The 16785-nt window shown below is 39.9% G+C and overlaps 3 protein-coding genes across 3 annotated transcripts; all 3 read left to right on the top strand.

Moving 5' to 3' along the window:
• Window positions 1–3351: 3351 nt before the first annotated feature.
• Window positions 3352–5296, top strand: MELLADRAFT_109479 (uncharacterized protein; the record flags this gene model as incomplete). The annotated part of the gene is made up of 5 exons (XM_007413608.1): window positions 3352–3538; window positions 3567–3970; window positions 3997–4144; window positions 5089–5100; window positions 5181–5296. 5 exons carry the CDS (start codon window positions 3352–3354, stop codon window positions 5294–5296), a joined length of 867 nt encoding a protein of 288 aa, XP_007413670.1.
• A 209-nt stretch (window positions 5297–5505) lies between these two features.
• On the top strand, window positions 5506–5748 carry MELLADRAFT_90351 (uncharacterized protein; the record flags this gene model as incomplete). The annotated part of the gene is made up of 1 exon (XM_007413609.1): window positions 5506–5748. The coding sequence occupies one exon, from the start codon at window positions 5506–5508 to the stop codon at window positions 5746–5748; it is 243 nt and encodes an 80-aa protein (XP_007413671.1).
• Window positions 5749–12168: 6420 nt separating this feature from the next.
• On the top strand, window positions 12169–13032 carry MELLADRAFT_90350 (uncharacterized protein; the record flags this gene model as incomplete). Its single annotated transcript, XM_007413610.1, has 3 exons — window positions 12169–12336; window positions 12400–12669; window positions 12757–13032. 3 exons carry the CDS (start codon window positions 12169–12171, stop codon window positions 13030–13032), a joined length of 714 nt encoding a protein of 237 aa, XP_007413672.1.
• Between the last annotated feature and the right edge of the window lie 3753 nt (window positions 13033–16785).

Below are 16785 nucleotides of genomic sequence, written 5' to 3'. Positions count from 1 at the left end.
CCCATTTAGTTGCAGGCGCCAATTGATTGAATTTGATTGTATACTCGGCAGCTGATTGGGTTTGCTTCAACGCACGAAGGGCAGTCTCGGCTCGTTTTTGCCAATCAGAGTCAAAGAAAACAGATTCAAAGGCGTGGGAAAATTCATTATAGGTGACTTCATTCTCAGTAGTTGGGTTTAGAATACGCTGCAAGAAAGGTTGAGCCCATTTGATGGCTTCCCCTGTTAGGTACGATATAGCAAACATGACCTTTGAGCTGTCGGTACGAAATAGTGCCGAGTTCATTGCGATGTAAATTCCAACCTGACTAGCGTAAGCTTCTGCGAGAGCTCCGCGAGTGCCTTCAAATTTGTCCGGGGTAGCGACTTTGATCATATGCGGGGTCGTGGTGGTGGTTGGGGCTGGTGCAGGTGGTGGGACTGTCGGTGTTGGTGCCGGTGACGTGGTGGTGGTGGTTGGTCGGTTGGCTTCAAGTTGGGCCAGGCGGGCTTCAGCTTGCTCACGTCGAGTAGTCTCTTCCGTGAGTTGCGCGGACAGTTTGTTCCGGCGTGCAGTTTCCTCAGCTAACCGAGTGTTTAATTCGGTCATCTGTTGGGCTAGGCGATTGATATCGTCGATGGTTGCCATTGGGTTACCGGTTACGACTTTGTGCCAGGACTCGCTCCTGAGAGATTCAGCGTCGTCCTTGGGGGGAGTTTGAAAGGACGGCGTGGTTGTGGTGGGATTGGTGGTAGATCAGAATGTGGATTTGATTTACTTTAACTTTAATAAACTTTCTTCTTCTTAACTTTAATAAACTTTCTTCTTCTTAACTTTAACTTTATTTTTCTTCGTTTTAAACTTTGTCACTATATTTCTTAATTTCAATTCTTTAATTAACTTCTTTTCTTCTTTTCTTCTTGATGTCCTCTCGGTCTGTTTCGGGTTAGATGCTACAATGTGTTGTGACCGGCTTCTGGGGTCGTGGACGGGAGGAACAGAGGGAGAGGGTGCCAATAAGGTGATATGATTATTGTAGCATGAGGAAGGGATCAATCTAGTAAAAGCTCTGATCTAGAGTGTGCTTGAGAGTCTCATCTGTCACATGCTGTGACACCTCAGTAATCCGTGATATAAGATCACAACACCTTCAATATGTGGATTTGTTTCTCAAAATGAATTGATGATCCACGCCTTCCTTCTTTTAAATACCTTTGCTCATTTCCGATTTCCTTGTGAGTCCTTCCTTTTTCTTCTATCGCTCTTCTGATCATATCACTAATCTACAAAATTAAAATCTTCTCATTAGGCTACTTCCACTTGGATCAAATACTGCATTTTTACTTCCTTTGGGGGTCTCTCCCTTTGCTTCTATCAAACGTACCATCATGAAACTGACCTATTTTTTGAAATCCTTGTTCAGTTTATTTTATATATTCTCCTTAGGCTACTTCTACTTGGATATCAATCACGAAAAGGATCAATCACGCAGTTCATTTCAAACCATATTGATCACAAAGAATTATATTTCATTTTAAGAGTTCATTGATTAGTTTCTACCAAAATATTGATCACAAGAACTCATTTTCAAACTGTATTCAAGTACAAGTTATTTTCAAAATTCATTCAGTAATTTTTCCAAGATCAACAATGAATGTTATACACTCCAACCACAATCTCATCTCGTCCGTTTTGCAATTTTCAGCTCTAGTTTGACGTCGATCCCGTTGTCTATTTGGATCTTTTCCTTGTGAGTATATTTTTGTTCCATATTTTTCTCATCACGTAACTGATGAATATACCATTATTATTTGTGTAAGTCTTCTTTCTAACCAGTGATACTCCTACCCTATACGTATCTCACCGGCTCAATGGCGTCGGATCTTGCACCATCCAGTTCAGCATCTAGCACTGCAGATGGCAATATTGATCCAAACCCGCCACCTTCACTGATCACGCCTTGCACTCCAGGAGGTAAGATTTGAATCATTAGATTGCTTCATACACTTTTGCTGACCTCAGGTGCTGTTGCCAGCTACGTACCCTGGGCCATCCACTTCTAGACTTGGATCGGCCTACCAAACTGCTTATCAAACGCCCGGTGGTAAGCCTTCAACCTCCTTAATGATGTAACTTGACATCCAATCCTTTATATTAATAAGACCTCCTTTCTGTTCCAACCTTCTGCCTTGTATCAGCCCAGTCCCTCTCTTTCAAACAGCCAATCAATCTTGATGCACGGGGAAGTCATGTGGATTGATATGAAAGAACACAAGGCCAATCTTATTCCACGGCGCAATTGGCTCAAAACACAACTTGAGGAAAAGAACCCCACTAGGCTGTTGCCTCCTACGAAATGCACACATTGTGGGACTGGTCCATGGAAAAGGAAGTGCACGCTCTTTATGAAGATACAATTCCTAGAAAGTGCAATTATGTGAAAAGAGATGACCTATAGAGAACTCTCAAACCCAATCAGGTTAAATGATCTAAAACTTTATGACCTTCAGAGAAAGGATGAGTCACAGCTCAGTTCCTGATATTCTCAGATCACATCCTGAATGAGAGCTATATAGCAAGCTACTCGTACTTGGCTTTGTTCTCTCGTTCATTTATTTATTTCACTAATCCTATCATCATCTCCTTATTTTCCATCTCCTAATCAGCAATCCAATCTAGAGTCTTACTACTCCAAATAGTTATCTATTATTTTGAACCTCCCACCCGCCCCCATGGACATGTTAGGTTTTGCGCAACTGAGAGCAGAGTTCACACAAGTAGTTTGAACTCTCTCCTAGAAAACCTACAAAGCACGTTTCTATTTTACTCCAGGTTTCAGGGAAAGAGAAGCTTCCCCTGAAGCCTACCGCCCACTTCTACTTCCTTACCTCACTTAGTAGAAACTAAGCAAGGTAAGGAATAACTTTATTAAGAAATGTAAGAGTTACTATTTGAGAATGGACTTTTTGACATGTTTCAACAAGCTGGTAAACGAGTTGAAGAACAGCTATTCAGTGAGTATTTGGTCTCTGGGTTTTCAAGAATTATATATATATATAGATATTCATTGAATTTTCTGCCCTCATCCAGGCATCTGGAACGGCACGTTTGAGAACGATCCTCAATCATTGGTTCAGGTCCGTCCTGGGACACAAACAGCCTTGGCTGATTCTTTGAGTACTCTGCCAAACACATTGCCTAACACTTCAACCAAGGCTCAGCCCTTCACAAATCCCGCGGTGAGATCGTTACCTCCGCCTTTGTTCAATGGCCCCTCACAACCTTCACCCTTGGCCTCACCTCCACAAGAGATAGAAGATCCTGATCCCCTCCAATTGGAAACCGAGGATCCTCCCCCTGCTCAACGTACTATGACTCCTCGACCAGAAACTCAACCAGCTCCTATGAACTCAGAGGTAGCTCCTCCTATCATTCACGCCAGCTCACCTTTAATTGAAACTTCCACTGATCAACACCCTATTGAAGAAGCCAGTAATGTTGTCCCTTCAGCCAATCGTGTTTCAAAGTGCAAACGGCTTTCAAGTCCAACACCTTCTGGTGACCGAATCCAATGTTTGTCCAATAGGCAATCCTCTCCCTTGGCATCATCGACCAGAAACTCAACCAGCTCCTATGAACTCAGAGGTAGCTCCTCCTATCATTCACGCCAGCTCACCTTTAATTGAAACTTCCACTGATCAACACCCTATTGAAGAAGCCGGTAATGTTGTCCCTTCAGCCAATCGTGTTTCAAAGCGCAAACGGCTTTCAAGTCCAACACCTTCTGGTGACCAAATCCAATGTTCGTCCAATAGGAAATCCTCTCCCGTGGCATCAGCACCTGAGGATCTTTCTGTTGGAACATCCAAGAAGAAACCGAATTCCCCGGACGCCATTGGAACTTCCCCAGCCCCTTCGAAGCAAACTAGGCGTTCTGGACCAAAACTCCTGAACTTTGACCCAGGCTACCTCGAGAGGCTAAGCAAAAAGGTGAAGCTTCTCGGAATGCCTCCCAGGCCATCACAGCATCGGAAGCTTGTCAACCTAGTCCAACCCCCCGGCGGTCACCTCCTGCTCCAATGGTACCATTGATTACGCCGCGCTCGCCACCACCTCAATACACTGAAACTCCTGTCACCGCACCCCAAGCTAATGCAATCTACAGTAAGCTTTCAAACGAGATCATGGAACACTGTTGGATATATTCTAGCTTACCTCTCATGAAAAACAACTCCTCAGATTGGTTTTTCACATTTTTCAACAAACCCTTCTCCTTCCCACCTTCACACAAGCCTCTTCCTAAACCTCTTGCTGAACTTGCGATGGCTGCGTGGGATGAAGCTATGCCACCAACACGCTTTCGTGAGTTTATGCGCACAGGTTTGGACGCCTTCCAGCTCTCCTTTGCGTGGTTCAACAAACTACGGTCAAACCCTCGGTCGACTCCCTCTGACACAATGGCCATGATGGAGCGAATTGAGGCTTTTCTCTTGTTAATCAAGATGGCACAGCGTCCCCTGCCAAAGATTACACCTCTGCTTACAACTCACCCTGCAACACAACCACAGCCATCTATGCCTGTTCAGACCACCTGTCGTCCTGGTCCTTCCAATCCGGTGTTAGTGCCATCAATGATCCCTCGCGTGTTGGAACTTGTGTTATCTCGCATCGAATCTCTAGCATCCAAAGACTCTGGGATACCTGTTGGTGAGCCTGGCAGTGATTTCCATCATTTCTTTCGGACACACTTCAAACTTCCCGAGCCTTACACCTTGGAAACGGTCTGGCCCAAATTGGCAGTACTCCTTGATGGAGTCATAGGCGCGGACGTCCTACCTTGAACCCTTTGCCGAGGGTGCTATGGTATTGATGGGCTTTTCCAGCTTGGCTAGTCGGTTCTCGTGCCTTCAAAGGCTGGACACCTGCATGCGACTCAGGCATCACTTCCTAGAATGCAATCTTTTTCAAGATTAGATTTTAATTGGAAGAATTTTACTCAAGCGGAACAATTTTGAAAAATGTTGATCAAAAATCAAAGAAGAGAAATTGCTTCAGCACAATGTCACGTCTGTGGATCGGTTCAAAGAGGTGATTTGATGGCGGTTTAGAACCCAATACTGGTAAGTTTAATTTACTTTATACTATATGTGTTTTTAGTTTATGTAGTTTGCAGTCCTAATGAACTTATTTTTTCAAATAGAATCTTTGAATGCATCATATGTTCATGAAACTCAAATAATTTTTTTACTTCGACTTGCTGCTACTAGGGCTGGAGGAGCAAAATCAATTGAAGCTAAAATCTTGGCTCAATTATGATAATGTAATCATTTTGGTTGCTTTTCTCAAGCACAACTTACTGATCCTGGTATGTAGAGTTTCAGAATGTTTGATTGCAATTGCTCATATAATTAAATTGTAAAGATCATTGATTTTCATACTGATGACTATATGTGCATGCTATAGATCTCAATGATGAGAATATTGTTGGATATAGTGGGAAATGATCTTGACCTCGTGATTGTTGAATGAGACTTATCAAATTGGATGTCAAACTTCAAAACACATTATTTTGGGACATCAAAACCCGGCTAACCAGGTCATTGACCACAATCGAGTGGATTGATACTAACGCTAGGGTTTACTCCAAAGATACCATTGATTTGCTTTACAGCACATATGACTATGAATTCCGGATTTTACCTAAAATCTGTACTATCTCTATCAAAGGTATCTCAGCTGGTGTGTTAGGAATGGAGTTTCAAGATTGATGGTAAACCATTGCTACTTGATAGGATGACGTCCCATGTGTGGAGATGGTGAACTACGTAAGAACAGTGGAATTCGGTGGAATTGAGAAGATGTGGATGTCAAGCAGACCTAAAAACTTATATCAAAGCTGATGATCAAGACATCAAACATCACATGCAAGTTTCAATCCTTCATACCTTATTTCTTTAGACCTGACAGAGACTGAAACCAAACTTTTGAAAACATTCAAATACTGTTCACCGATGAAAGTGTGAATTTGTTGAAATATTTCCATATTAATGGTACTGGAGCACAATTATTGGCCAAGTAAGCAACTTTGCTCTCATTGGTTTTTCCCACAAGTCAAAAGGCTGATGAGAGTTACTAGCTTTTCTTGATGTCAGATGGAGATCAGACACCCAGCAAATCAAACAGATTCACTGGACCTTCTGATTCAACTGTAATCCCATCTTCAGCTCAAGCAGCTGTTTTGATTTAAATCCTACCAGATCAATCACTTCAAGAAATCTCAAGTTCACTTGTTAGTTTTTTAGAAACCACATTTGAGAATTTGAACTCAAAAATTGTCTAGACAAATTTCTTGTGACAAGCTCAAAAGTGGTCAACCTTATCATTCACTCATTTTATCAGCAAAATTGTATTAGCAGAATTGAGCTTTTTCAATGTTCATTTTTCTTTTTCAATAAATGATTTCAGTCAATATTCTCTACAGGTACCAGATGAATCTACAAGCAAGGCTATATTCATCAGCCCAAACAATCAAATCAAAATCTATCTCAAAATTGATGATCAAGTCAAATCAAGACGTTTCTGTACGCACCTTGAATAAATTTGATGATCCGTTCCATACCACTTCCTTATACCTTTACAAATCAATTTAAATCATTTGATGAACCAAGATTATTCCTCATGTAAAACGACAAACATCTCTATGTCATAGGTTAATCCTGGGATAGATTGAAAAGCTTAATTCTCCACCTTGATTGAGAATGTTGAGAATCAACTGGAAGACTTTCATTGTGATCAGATCCTTTCAGTAGACTCAGTCTTGATGACATTGTTGTGTTTGGATGATGAGAATAGTACAGTTCTTTGGGGAAATTTCGAGTTAATTGGCATGTACACGTTTTCCTTCAATCTTACCAAACACTGTAAGCTTTAAGATACTTGCCATACTATGTTTATCACTTTTTAAGTATTGTATTGTCCAGATATATTCAAGAATTTGACTGTATATCTCAATTTTGTGGGACTTCTCTGCTGAAATCTATTTTCCAGGTTGAGGTCACCAAGGGGAGCACCTGCGGCCAAAGTGTTGGTATATATGTATGTAAATGAAATTATGGTTTTGTCACACTTTTGGGATTGTGATGTGTTTTGGTTATGTGTGAAATTGCGGGGAAAAGTGGCAGTAATAATTCCATCTTTGATTTGAAAAATGCCATGAATTTTTTACTACTAACCTAACCCAAAATTTTATCTCTGATTTGAAAACTGCCTTTGGATACATTACATGCTGTGTCACATGAATCCACTTTATTTACATGATGGCCAAAAGACAATTGAATAACAATATTCCCCTGATTGTTGGAGGGTAACAATTTCTTTGGTTCTGCCCACCCCAGTCCAGCACCTCCAATCAATTTCTCACTACTAACCAAACTTACAACTTTGTCTGTAATTTCAAGATATACGTGTATATCATCACAATCACAAGACTTGAATGCCTCTTATTACACAACATGCTCTGTTCACACTATGTAATCTGTTGTATGTACATTGTGTAAAATTCCATGTTAACATTAATCCCATGTATGTACATCATCTAAGTACATGGGATTAATATGAATCACGTGGAAGTAGGTTCAATATTTATTTCATTTGTAATTTCAAGATACATGTGTAGGCCATCACAATCACAAGACTTGAATGCCTCTTATTACATCAAATTCTCTATTCACACTAATCCATTGTACGTACATTGTGTACAATTCCGTGTACATGTGAACCGCTTGCATGTACATCATGTACATACATGGTATTGGATGTATATACATCATGTACATACATGGTATTAATGTGAATCTGGTGTAAGTGGGGTAATAGTTGATTTAGTACCCAACACCCCCACCTCCAATGGGTTCCTTGTTGCCAAACAAATCTAGTTCCATCTTCAATCTCAAAATATATAGGTACACCATGACAGACCTTGAAAAAAGTATTCCCCAATAAAAAAAGGTCACAAAAACCCAAAGGTCCAACAATTAAAGAAAATCCCCTGGTGCAAGTAGGGTAACAGTATTTCAAGTACCTAAAACCCCCACCTCCAATGGAATTCTTACTACTAACCTAACCCAAAATTTCATATCTGATTTGACAATTGCCTTGGGATACATTACATGCTGTGTTGCATCATGGATCCCCTGTATGTACATGATGGCCAAAAAAACAATTGTACAAAATTAATACTTTGATTGTAGGAGGGTAGCAATTTCTTTGGTTCCCCGCCCCAACTCCAGCACCCCTGATCAACTTCTCACTACCAACCAAACCTACAATTTTATCTGTCATTTCAAGATGTATGTGTGTGCCATCACAATCACAAGACTTGAATGCCTCTTATTTCATTACATGTATTGTTCACACTAAGCTGTTGTATGTAAAATGTCTACAATTCCGTGTTCACATTGATAAAATGGGTAATTATTCAAATTGGTTTTCTTCATTTGGTTTATTTTTGCTCATCTGTTTTTTGAAAATTCCTCTTTTCAAGATACCTATTTATCCCTGATGTGATAGAATTTGTATTCAAATCGAATGAATCATACATGAACTCTCCAAGCAATATTTCATTTTTCTTCCTTAATGTGGCCCAATAAGCCTATGAAAGGGTTAGGGTTTCCATACACTAATCTTGTGTATGTACATTGTGTACAATCCCATGTTCACATTAATTCCATGCATGTACATCATTTACGTACATGTGATTAATTTGAGTCTGGTGTGAGTAGGGTAACAGTATTTCTAGCGCCCAACACCCCCACCTCCAAGGAATTTCTTACTGCTGAACAAACCTAGAGTTCCATCTTCAATTTCCAAATATATAACTACCCCATGACAACCCTTGTATGCCCTTGTAAATTTCATCTTTGATTCGAAAATTGCCTTTGGATTCATTACATTCCATGTCACATTGATCCCCTGTATTTACATGATGACCAAACAAAATAAATGTATAACAAGAGTCCTCTGATTGTAGGGGGGTAACAATGGTAACAATTTCTTTGATTTCCCACCCCAACTCCAGCACCTCTAATCAATCCTCACTGCTAACCAAAATTGCTTACAACTTTGTCTGCAATTTCAAGACATATGTGTATACCATCACAATCACAAGACTTGAATGCCTCTTATTACTTGACATGCTCTGTTCACACCAATCTGTTGTACGTAAAATGTCTACAATTCCTTGTTCACATTGAACCCATGTATGTACATCACACCTCTAATCAATCTCTCACTATCAACCAAGCCTGTGTACTTTTCTTGTTACTTGAAGAACATGGATGTTTATTTAAATTAGTTTTCTCCATTTAATTTTTTTTGCTCATCTTTGTTTTGCAAATTCCTCCTCTCAAGATCAAAGTGAAATCTCCGTACAAACCTTTCTCTTAGATGTTGTAAGAACTAAACTATCAGCATTGCTATCACTATTTTCAATATCAGAGTATTACCTCCTTTAGTATTTCTAGAAGGAAAGGAGCATTCAACCAGAAACCACATTCAATTGTTTCAGCTTCAGGTGTTATAAAAACTCATCAAACTGACCACATAAGATGCATCCTTGTAATGATACGTTTGTAGAAAATTTTGTTGTCCTTGAGGTGTAGCTGCATGAGTTTCGGCTGCAAATTTCATATCATCAGCTAATCTTTCAGGTTCAGGTACAGCTCTTTGGCGTCCTAATGGTTCTTGTTTTATATCATGTCCGATCAAATTAAAGATTAATTCAAAATGACGAGAAAGATTCAAAAAGTTGAATGATTTACTCATGCAGAACATCTTTCTTTCTTAATATCAATGCCCCAAACTTTGCTTCTGGATCTAATCCATCAGTATCATACACATCAGGAACACCTTCCTCAATTTCCTCGGATGATTCTACCTTCAAATAAACCCATCTTGATGTCTTATCAATTTGATTTCTATGCTTCTTCTATTGAAGTTCGTTTTGCAAGGTTGTGATCAATTCAAGTGTTGTATAAAGTGGTAACAGATTAGCTGACATTAGGTGGCAGATACTATGACCACAAGTGATGAGATTGAAAGCAAATGAAAAGCGGCTCACAAAATGAAAGGTGATTTTTTGAGCGTCTTCAGGATTGTGCTTGATTGTCAAGTCTGCTAAATATTCAAGGACGTCAGGATCAACTCCATGAAATTGGACAACTGTTTGTCATCTGATATGTGGACATGACGTTTAAAGCGCGATGTGACAACATCAGTAGGGTGTAATTAATCACAAATGAGTGATTGATGTGAATACATACAGCCCGTAGCCAGAGACCAAGGATCTTTTTGAGGAACTCGACTTGTTTTTTGGAAATACTTTGACGTTTAACAGAACAGAGTATTTTCATATAGCAGTATCTTTTCAAAATCAATCTAGGGAGAAAAATTTTGAACGGGGAGGAATGTGAGAAGAAAAAAGGCGTGCATACGTTTTTGCCGAGTGATCTCAACATCATCACATGAGCTTAGCAAAATCGAACTTGGAGAGCCAAGTAGCTAAAACTGTGTGTTATGTGAAATCCTAAGAAGAATACAAAATTGAATGATAACAATCAAACTCATGATTTGTCCAATCACTTGGCAGCAAAAGCACTTACGTGATGGACACTGAAATCACTAAATTCACTTGTTCTCACTCCAAGTTGAAACACACCACTATTCTAAAGCTGCTACCTGAAGCCTGGGGATTTCTTTGACCTGTACCAGTTTTTGTTGGTATTTAACCATGTCAGCAGCAACATTTGTGTAGGAAACATCATCAGCCTTGGCCTTGACTGCCACACCCGTCTTCCTCTCGACAGGCTCATCCCTCCCAACATATGGCCATTGTTTGGTGGGGGCGTACGCTACAACTTGGCGTTTGAATTCCTGTAACAATGAGAGTAGATGGTTACTGTGCCCATGAAGCTCAAGAGCATGAGATGTAACATTGTCCTCTTTTACTGTAGCCTGGACGCCATTGCCTTGCTTCTCTGAAGACCATTTATCTTATACCAAGACCTGCTTGTAGTCTGAAATGTTTGACTGAAATAATGTATTAAAGACATCTTTACCTCACCACCTTCTTGCTAAACTGTGTACCTTGTTTATCAACTCTCTTCTCATCTTGCCAGTCATCCCTTGCATTCTAGCTCTTTTTTATACTTCACCTCAATTACAACCCAATGTCGCAGTCAATGGTTACCATATACAAATGCTTTAGCTCACCTCAACACCTGGTGATCAAGTCTAAAACTCTCAAAGTCCAAGTCCAAATGCAAGGTGACAGTCTCAACATCAATGGACTGAAGCAAGTCTTAATCACAGAAAATCATCCAGCAGTTGACACCTCCTGTATGACACTCCTCATTGCAGATGGTTGGTCAAATTTCTCTTTTTGTCTTTGTATCAGCTTTTAAACTCTTTTTGGTCTACTTGAATTTTTCCCCAATTTTTTCAAACAGGTGCGGGCCAAATACTATTGAATTCCATGATGGCTTCTACCCTGCCCAATAATTGTAATATATTAGCTCTGTTTTCTCAAAATGTGGAAGAAGCCACCTATCTTCAATCAAAGAACGGTATCAACTTACCTTCAATACTCTTTGTCTACCAAACAGGATCACTCAGAACCTTCATTAAACTGCCCAGGGACTTGCCATCAATTTGTTCTGGGGTATGGTCAGCCTTGAACCTTACTTGAAAAGTAAACTTGGATGAATTAGTAGAATATTCCACTCAGATTGGGTTTCACAACGAATTAGTTGTCAAAGAATCCTTCTATCATGACTCATTACTGAGTCATTACTTTTCTGGCCCTTCTCCCAAGGTACCCACTAATCATAAAGGTCACCTTGCCCCTCAGGTCATGTTTAGGCTTTGGCATGCTGCTCAGTTTGAAGAAATGATAGCTCACCAGAATCTCCATTGTAATGGCCCTGTATCTGAATTCAAGGTAAGTTTGCCTTGATTTTTCAAATGTTAAGTTCCATTCACTGACATATACACCCTCACCCTTCTGGCCTTGTATACCCCAGGTGTATAGTGCTTCATGCTCCTCCACAGGCTCGGATTCAAGTACATCCACCATTCAAGCTGGACCACATCAATTCTCACATTCAGCTTCTACAACAGTCCAGTGAGGCATAATGGGGAGTCCTTCTGAACATGATTCCGCCTACGACAAAGGATTCAGACACCACATTAACCAAATTGCTGGAGGTATCACAGAAGCTAGAAGTTGCTGTGATAATGCTAGCAGTCGTGGTAACAATGTCAGCAATGTGATTCGCAGTCAAATCAGCATCCTCATAGCAGTCAGTCTCTTTTCCCCCAAATCTATTCTCTCATCAAACTGAATTCTATGCATTAATCTACAGAAAGTTGAAACATTAACTGAACAGAGAGACCAAATGATAGGAGAAAGTCAAAGATTACAAGAAATCCAACATTCAAACCAGGCAACTGAATTTGGAAGAGAAATATTTTCACTCACAAATCAATTAAACATCTTGAACCGAGAGAATGAGGTTCTGAAGGAAGAGATTCAGAAAGAAGCCAAAACTGTTCAGGCTTTATCTCAAAGTATTGCGGTTTTAAAATCTATGAATCATTCAATACAAGCTGAAATCAAATCGGAAGTCCAAATTGTAAGTTTTATTTTTTATTTCTCAAATAATCATAGAAAATCCTCACAATATTATCCCCGTTCTCAATGTTGGTTTACAATCTTCCAGATTCAAGAGACCTTGTCTGGAGTCATATCATGCCAGATTTGTTGTGAAACATACGGGTCTTTGTCCACCAATGAAAATAGAAGGCCCATCCATTTGTTGTGTGGCCATATCTTCTGTGCTACTTGTTTAGATACAGACTGGAAGTTTTGCCTCAATTCTGGAAACCCTGATCCTTACTGCTGCTTCAACCGTTGGGATGTTGATCCAAGTAGACTTGGTGAGGTTTATTTGCTGGAAGATGTAAAAGAAGTCTTGGCCAAAATAAGCACCATGTAAATATACCTATGATCTCTCATCAGCCATTTTTCATGCTCCGTTGTTATTCACTCAAAGTGTTCTTCCGTGTGTTTACAAACTTACTTGTCAATTCCCTTTTGTCTTTTTGCCTGCTTTGAGGGGTTTGTATATAACAGGTAAAATTAGTCACCTTTCTTTCTGCTTTTCTGAATTGCTTTTAGGTTGTGCGCCCCCGCTCTTTGATGTTTCACTTTTTACTTGAACATAGGCGGGCTAGCCTGTCTTTGATTTTGATAAGCTCGAAAGCATAACAAGTACAAGCTCAAGGACTCTAACAATCAAATGAATGAAATGTGCTCTATTTTATGAATCTTGAGTCTCTGTGTAAGGTTGATGCTTGATGCTAAGACAGTCCATGCACGTGATCATCACTGAATAGCCTGCTTGTTCCAGCATTGCATATTCAAACTGATTGCTAAGAAAGCAACATGTAAAAAATTACATGTTACAAATGAAACACAGATATAGATACCGTCAATTTAAATGGAAATGAATTGTAGAGCTAGAGGGAAGTGTATAATGTGACAGTGGGAAAAGTCAAAAAGGAAAATGAATCAAATGTTCAAATTGAGTGCAACTTAAGAGAGTGGCTCACACACACAGCCAAAAGGTGATGTGCAAGTTAATTGAAGGACACATGTTACAGCTGAGATTGAACATCACTGCCAGGGCAATTGTAACTGAATGCATTAACTGTAGGTTGCCATACATATTGTGAATTGCTGTCAAATTTAATCTGAGAAAGATTTTACAGGCTGATATAGTTTGTAAAGACAAAAAATAAAAACAACAGCAGAGAGTGTAATAATTCAAGTAAACTGGATTTTATAATGAGGGAGTACCTCAAGTATTGACAAGATTGACTGAGGGAATGATTGGGGATAGTAAAAAATATATCTACTCTCATGATAACAACAAATGATTGAACGTCTTGACAGAACGGCTGATAGAGATGTTCAGGTTTCAAATTCCACCATATTTCAAATACTGGTACATTGAATGTGCAAGTAATAGTATGTTCCTGAGGGTGATGGAGATGGTGGTGTTAAATGTGATGAGCTTGACACTATTGGTCTTGGTAATCTATTTTTACAATTATTTATTGATGAAGTTGAAGAGCATGGTAAGATATGATCTATTTGGTTTGACAGAAGATTGTCTTGATGATTGGATATTTCTTTTCAATTTGTATTTGATTTGGATGATGATGCTGTGAGATTAATGCTGAGCTTGATGAATTTGTTCAATTATTTGATTTTCTTGTATCTATCGGGAGTGATAATAGGAACTAAGTGGAAGTTGAACCTGAAAAGATAAAAAAAGAGATCAATTAGTGATTTAAAGTGATGTTATAATGATGCTGTTCTTCTTTGAGACTGACTCAATGAGTTATTTTGAATTGGAATTGAATCAGACGTGAGCATATTGGATTGAGTCTAGTTGTGTGGTCATTTACTTTAGAAGGTTTGCTTGTTTTCTCCTTTGTTGGTTCGTTTACTTCGAGTACATGGTCAGGAAAAGCGCTATGGAAACCCACTTGTGCAACTGCTGTCTAAAATTACGAAATATGGTTTTCCAAGAATAATTAAGTGGTTGCTTTTGAAATTTCTTTTTGAGTTGGCTTGTTGATAGATCTTGGGTATCATGACGTAATGTTCTATTGATCCTGTCCTGCCATCCCGGCGGTCAGAAAACAAACCCATGCCAACCGGCTTGGAGAAAACAGGGGGAAAATAGACCTAGTCCGGGAAATCTAATTTGCTATGAGTTACAATTAGTCATAAACCGTGCTCTTCAAAACTTGTTCAAAGAATGACACAGATATCCTACCAGACAATTCCAACTGACTACCCTGAATAATCTTGACAGTGTTGGCTTCCAAATCTATTCCACATATCACCTTCACCCTTGATGCTGCCCAGAAGAAAGCAACCCAAAAAGTGTGTGTGTCTATGTGTAACGAGTGGGTGTGGTCCAAAAACACACGCTGCTCTCAATGGAAGGATGGAGCCAGGGGTGGAAATTTCTGAAAGCACATTTGCCCAACATGCTCGGATTGATCTATTGCCAACCATACCTGTGCATCCCCTTGAACGCGACACCAATGACCCTGCAACTTCAAGTATGCATGAGCGGCCTGCTGTGCAATTGAGCTCAACCTCTGTTTTTGAGTTGGATTTGAAATAAAAAAAAAGACATGATTTGTTTCTTGTAGAGATATTATTCTGGCCTCTAATTCAGATGGTGATCATGCTGATCTGGGAGTTGACCAAGAGGAACCAGGGTTCCCCAGTGTAGCAAATGCAAAACTTTATAATTGTGGTAAGTGACATTGGTGGTGGATACTTTCCAATAAGGGCCAATGGCTGAGTCTATTGCATTTGTTCAAGATCTCTTCTTTAGTCTTACAAATTCAAACTCCCATCCACTGCTATTGCATGTAGTCCTCACCGCTTGTATGCTTTCAATATTAGAACAGAACAGTCAAAGGACAATGTCATGGCTTCTTCAATCAATGGTCTCATTTTTGTTGCTGGCTTTAGATGGTCACCTTTCATTGACTATGCGACTTGCTGTCTCAAAAATTCCCCAAGATATCCAAACTGCTTGTCGATGGCTTAACATTAACCCAAGGATTGCAAAAATGACTTGCTGTGCCAGGTGCTTCACCTTGTACAATATTGATAAGACTCCGCCAACCTGTACCCAGCACGCAGGCACTAGCCACCTTGGAACAGCTGGAGCCAAAGTATTTATTGAAGGCACCAATGGCGAGGAGGGGTCGGGTTCTGAAGATATCAATACTAAAGAAGATCTATGCAATGAACCTCTGTTAAAAGGGGACTCAATCCCAATCAGAACATACACTTTTCAAGACTTTGAAGATTGGATTGGAAGGCTTCTGAGCCGACCAGATATTGAAGATCACTTGGACACAACTCTCATTCAATGACGGAAACCCTATGACAGCAGCCTTCCAGTCACTGACATTCAGGAGTTATTGGGGCCCGATGGCAAACAATTCACAGCATCCAGCGGTCATCTGACGTTTGGGATGTTCCCAGATGGCATCAATCCCTACGGTAACAAGCAATCAGGGAAACACACATCCATTACATGTTATGTACTTGTTTGTTTAACACTACCTTGGAAGATACGAAATTTACCTGAAAATATCTTCGTTGCTTGAATTGCCCCCGGTCCTACTGAACCCAAAACTGAACAGGTCAACTCAATGCTCAGGCCTCTAGTCCGACAACTTTTAACTCTCTGGAAAGATGGGTTGTTTCTATCTCAAACTTACCGGCACCCTCAAGGTAGAGTGGTTTGAGCAGCGCTACTTACTTTTGTGACGGATCTCATTGCACTGCGTTGAACATTGGGTTTTCTTGGGGTCACTTCAAAAATTATGTGCTCCTTTTGTTTTCTAGGATCTTCTGATAAATCAAATTTTGACCCTGAAAGCTGACCAAGACGATCGTTGGAGGAGCATTGAAAGTGGTCCATAATAGCCCGTGACACAACCGATCCAACCTTACGCAAAAAAAATCATGAAGGAGCATGGCCTCAGGTATTGTGTCCTGATAAAGCTCCCTTACTGGAACATCATTGAGTATGACGTAGTCGACTCCATGCACAACTTACTACTTGGCCTATTGCACTGGCACTGTTGACATGCTTGAGCAATGGAAGATGTTGACGACTCAGAGGACAAAGAAGAACATCGACCTC

This window comes from Melampsora larici-populina (genome assembly GCF_000204055.1).
Source record: "Melampsora larici-populina 98AG31 unplaced genomic scaffold MELLAscaffold_37, whole genome shotgun sequence".
Lineage (NCBI taxonomy): Eukaryota > Fungi > Basidiomycota > Pucciniomycetes > Pucciniales > Melampsoraceae > Melampsora > Melampsora laricis-populina.
Note: the sequence above shows the minus strand (reverse complement) of the source record. Positions and strands in the feature narration are given on the sequence as shown.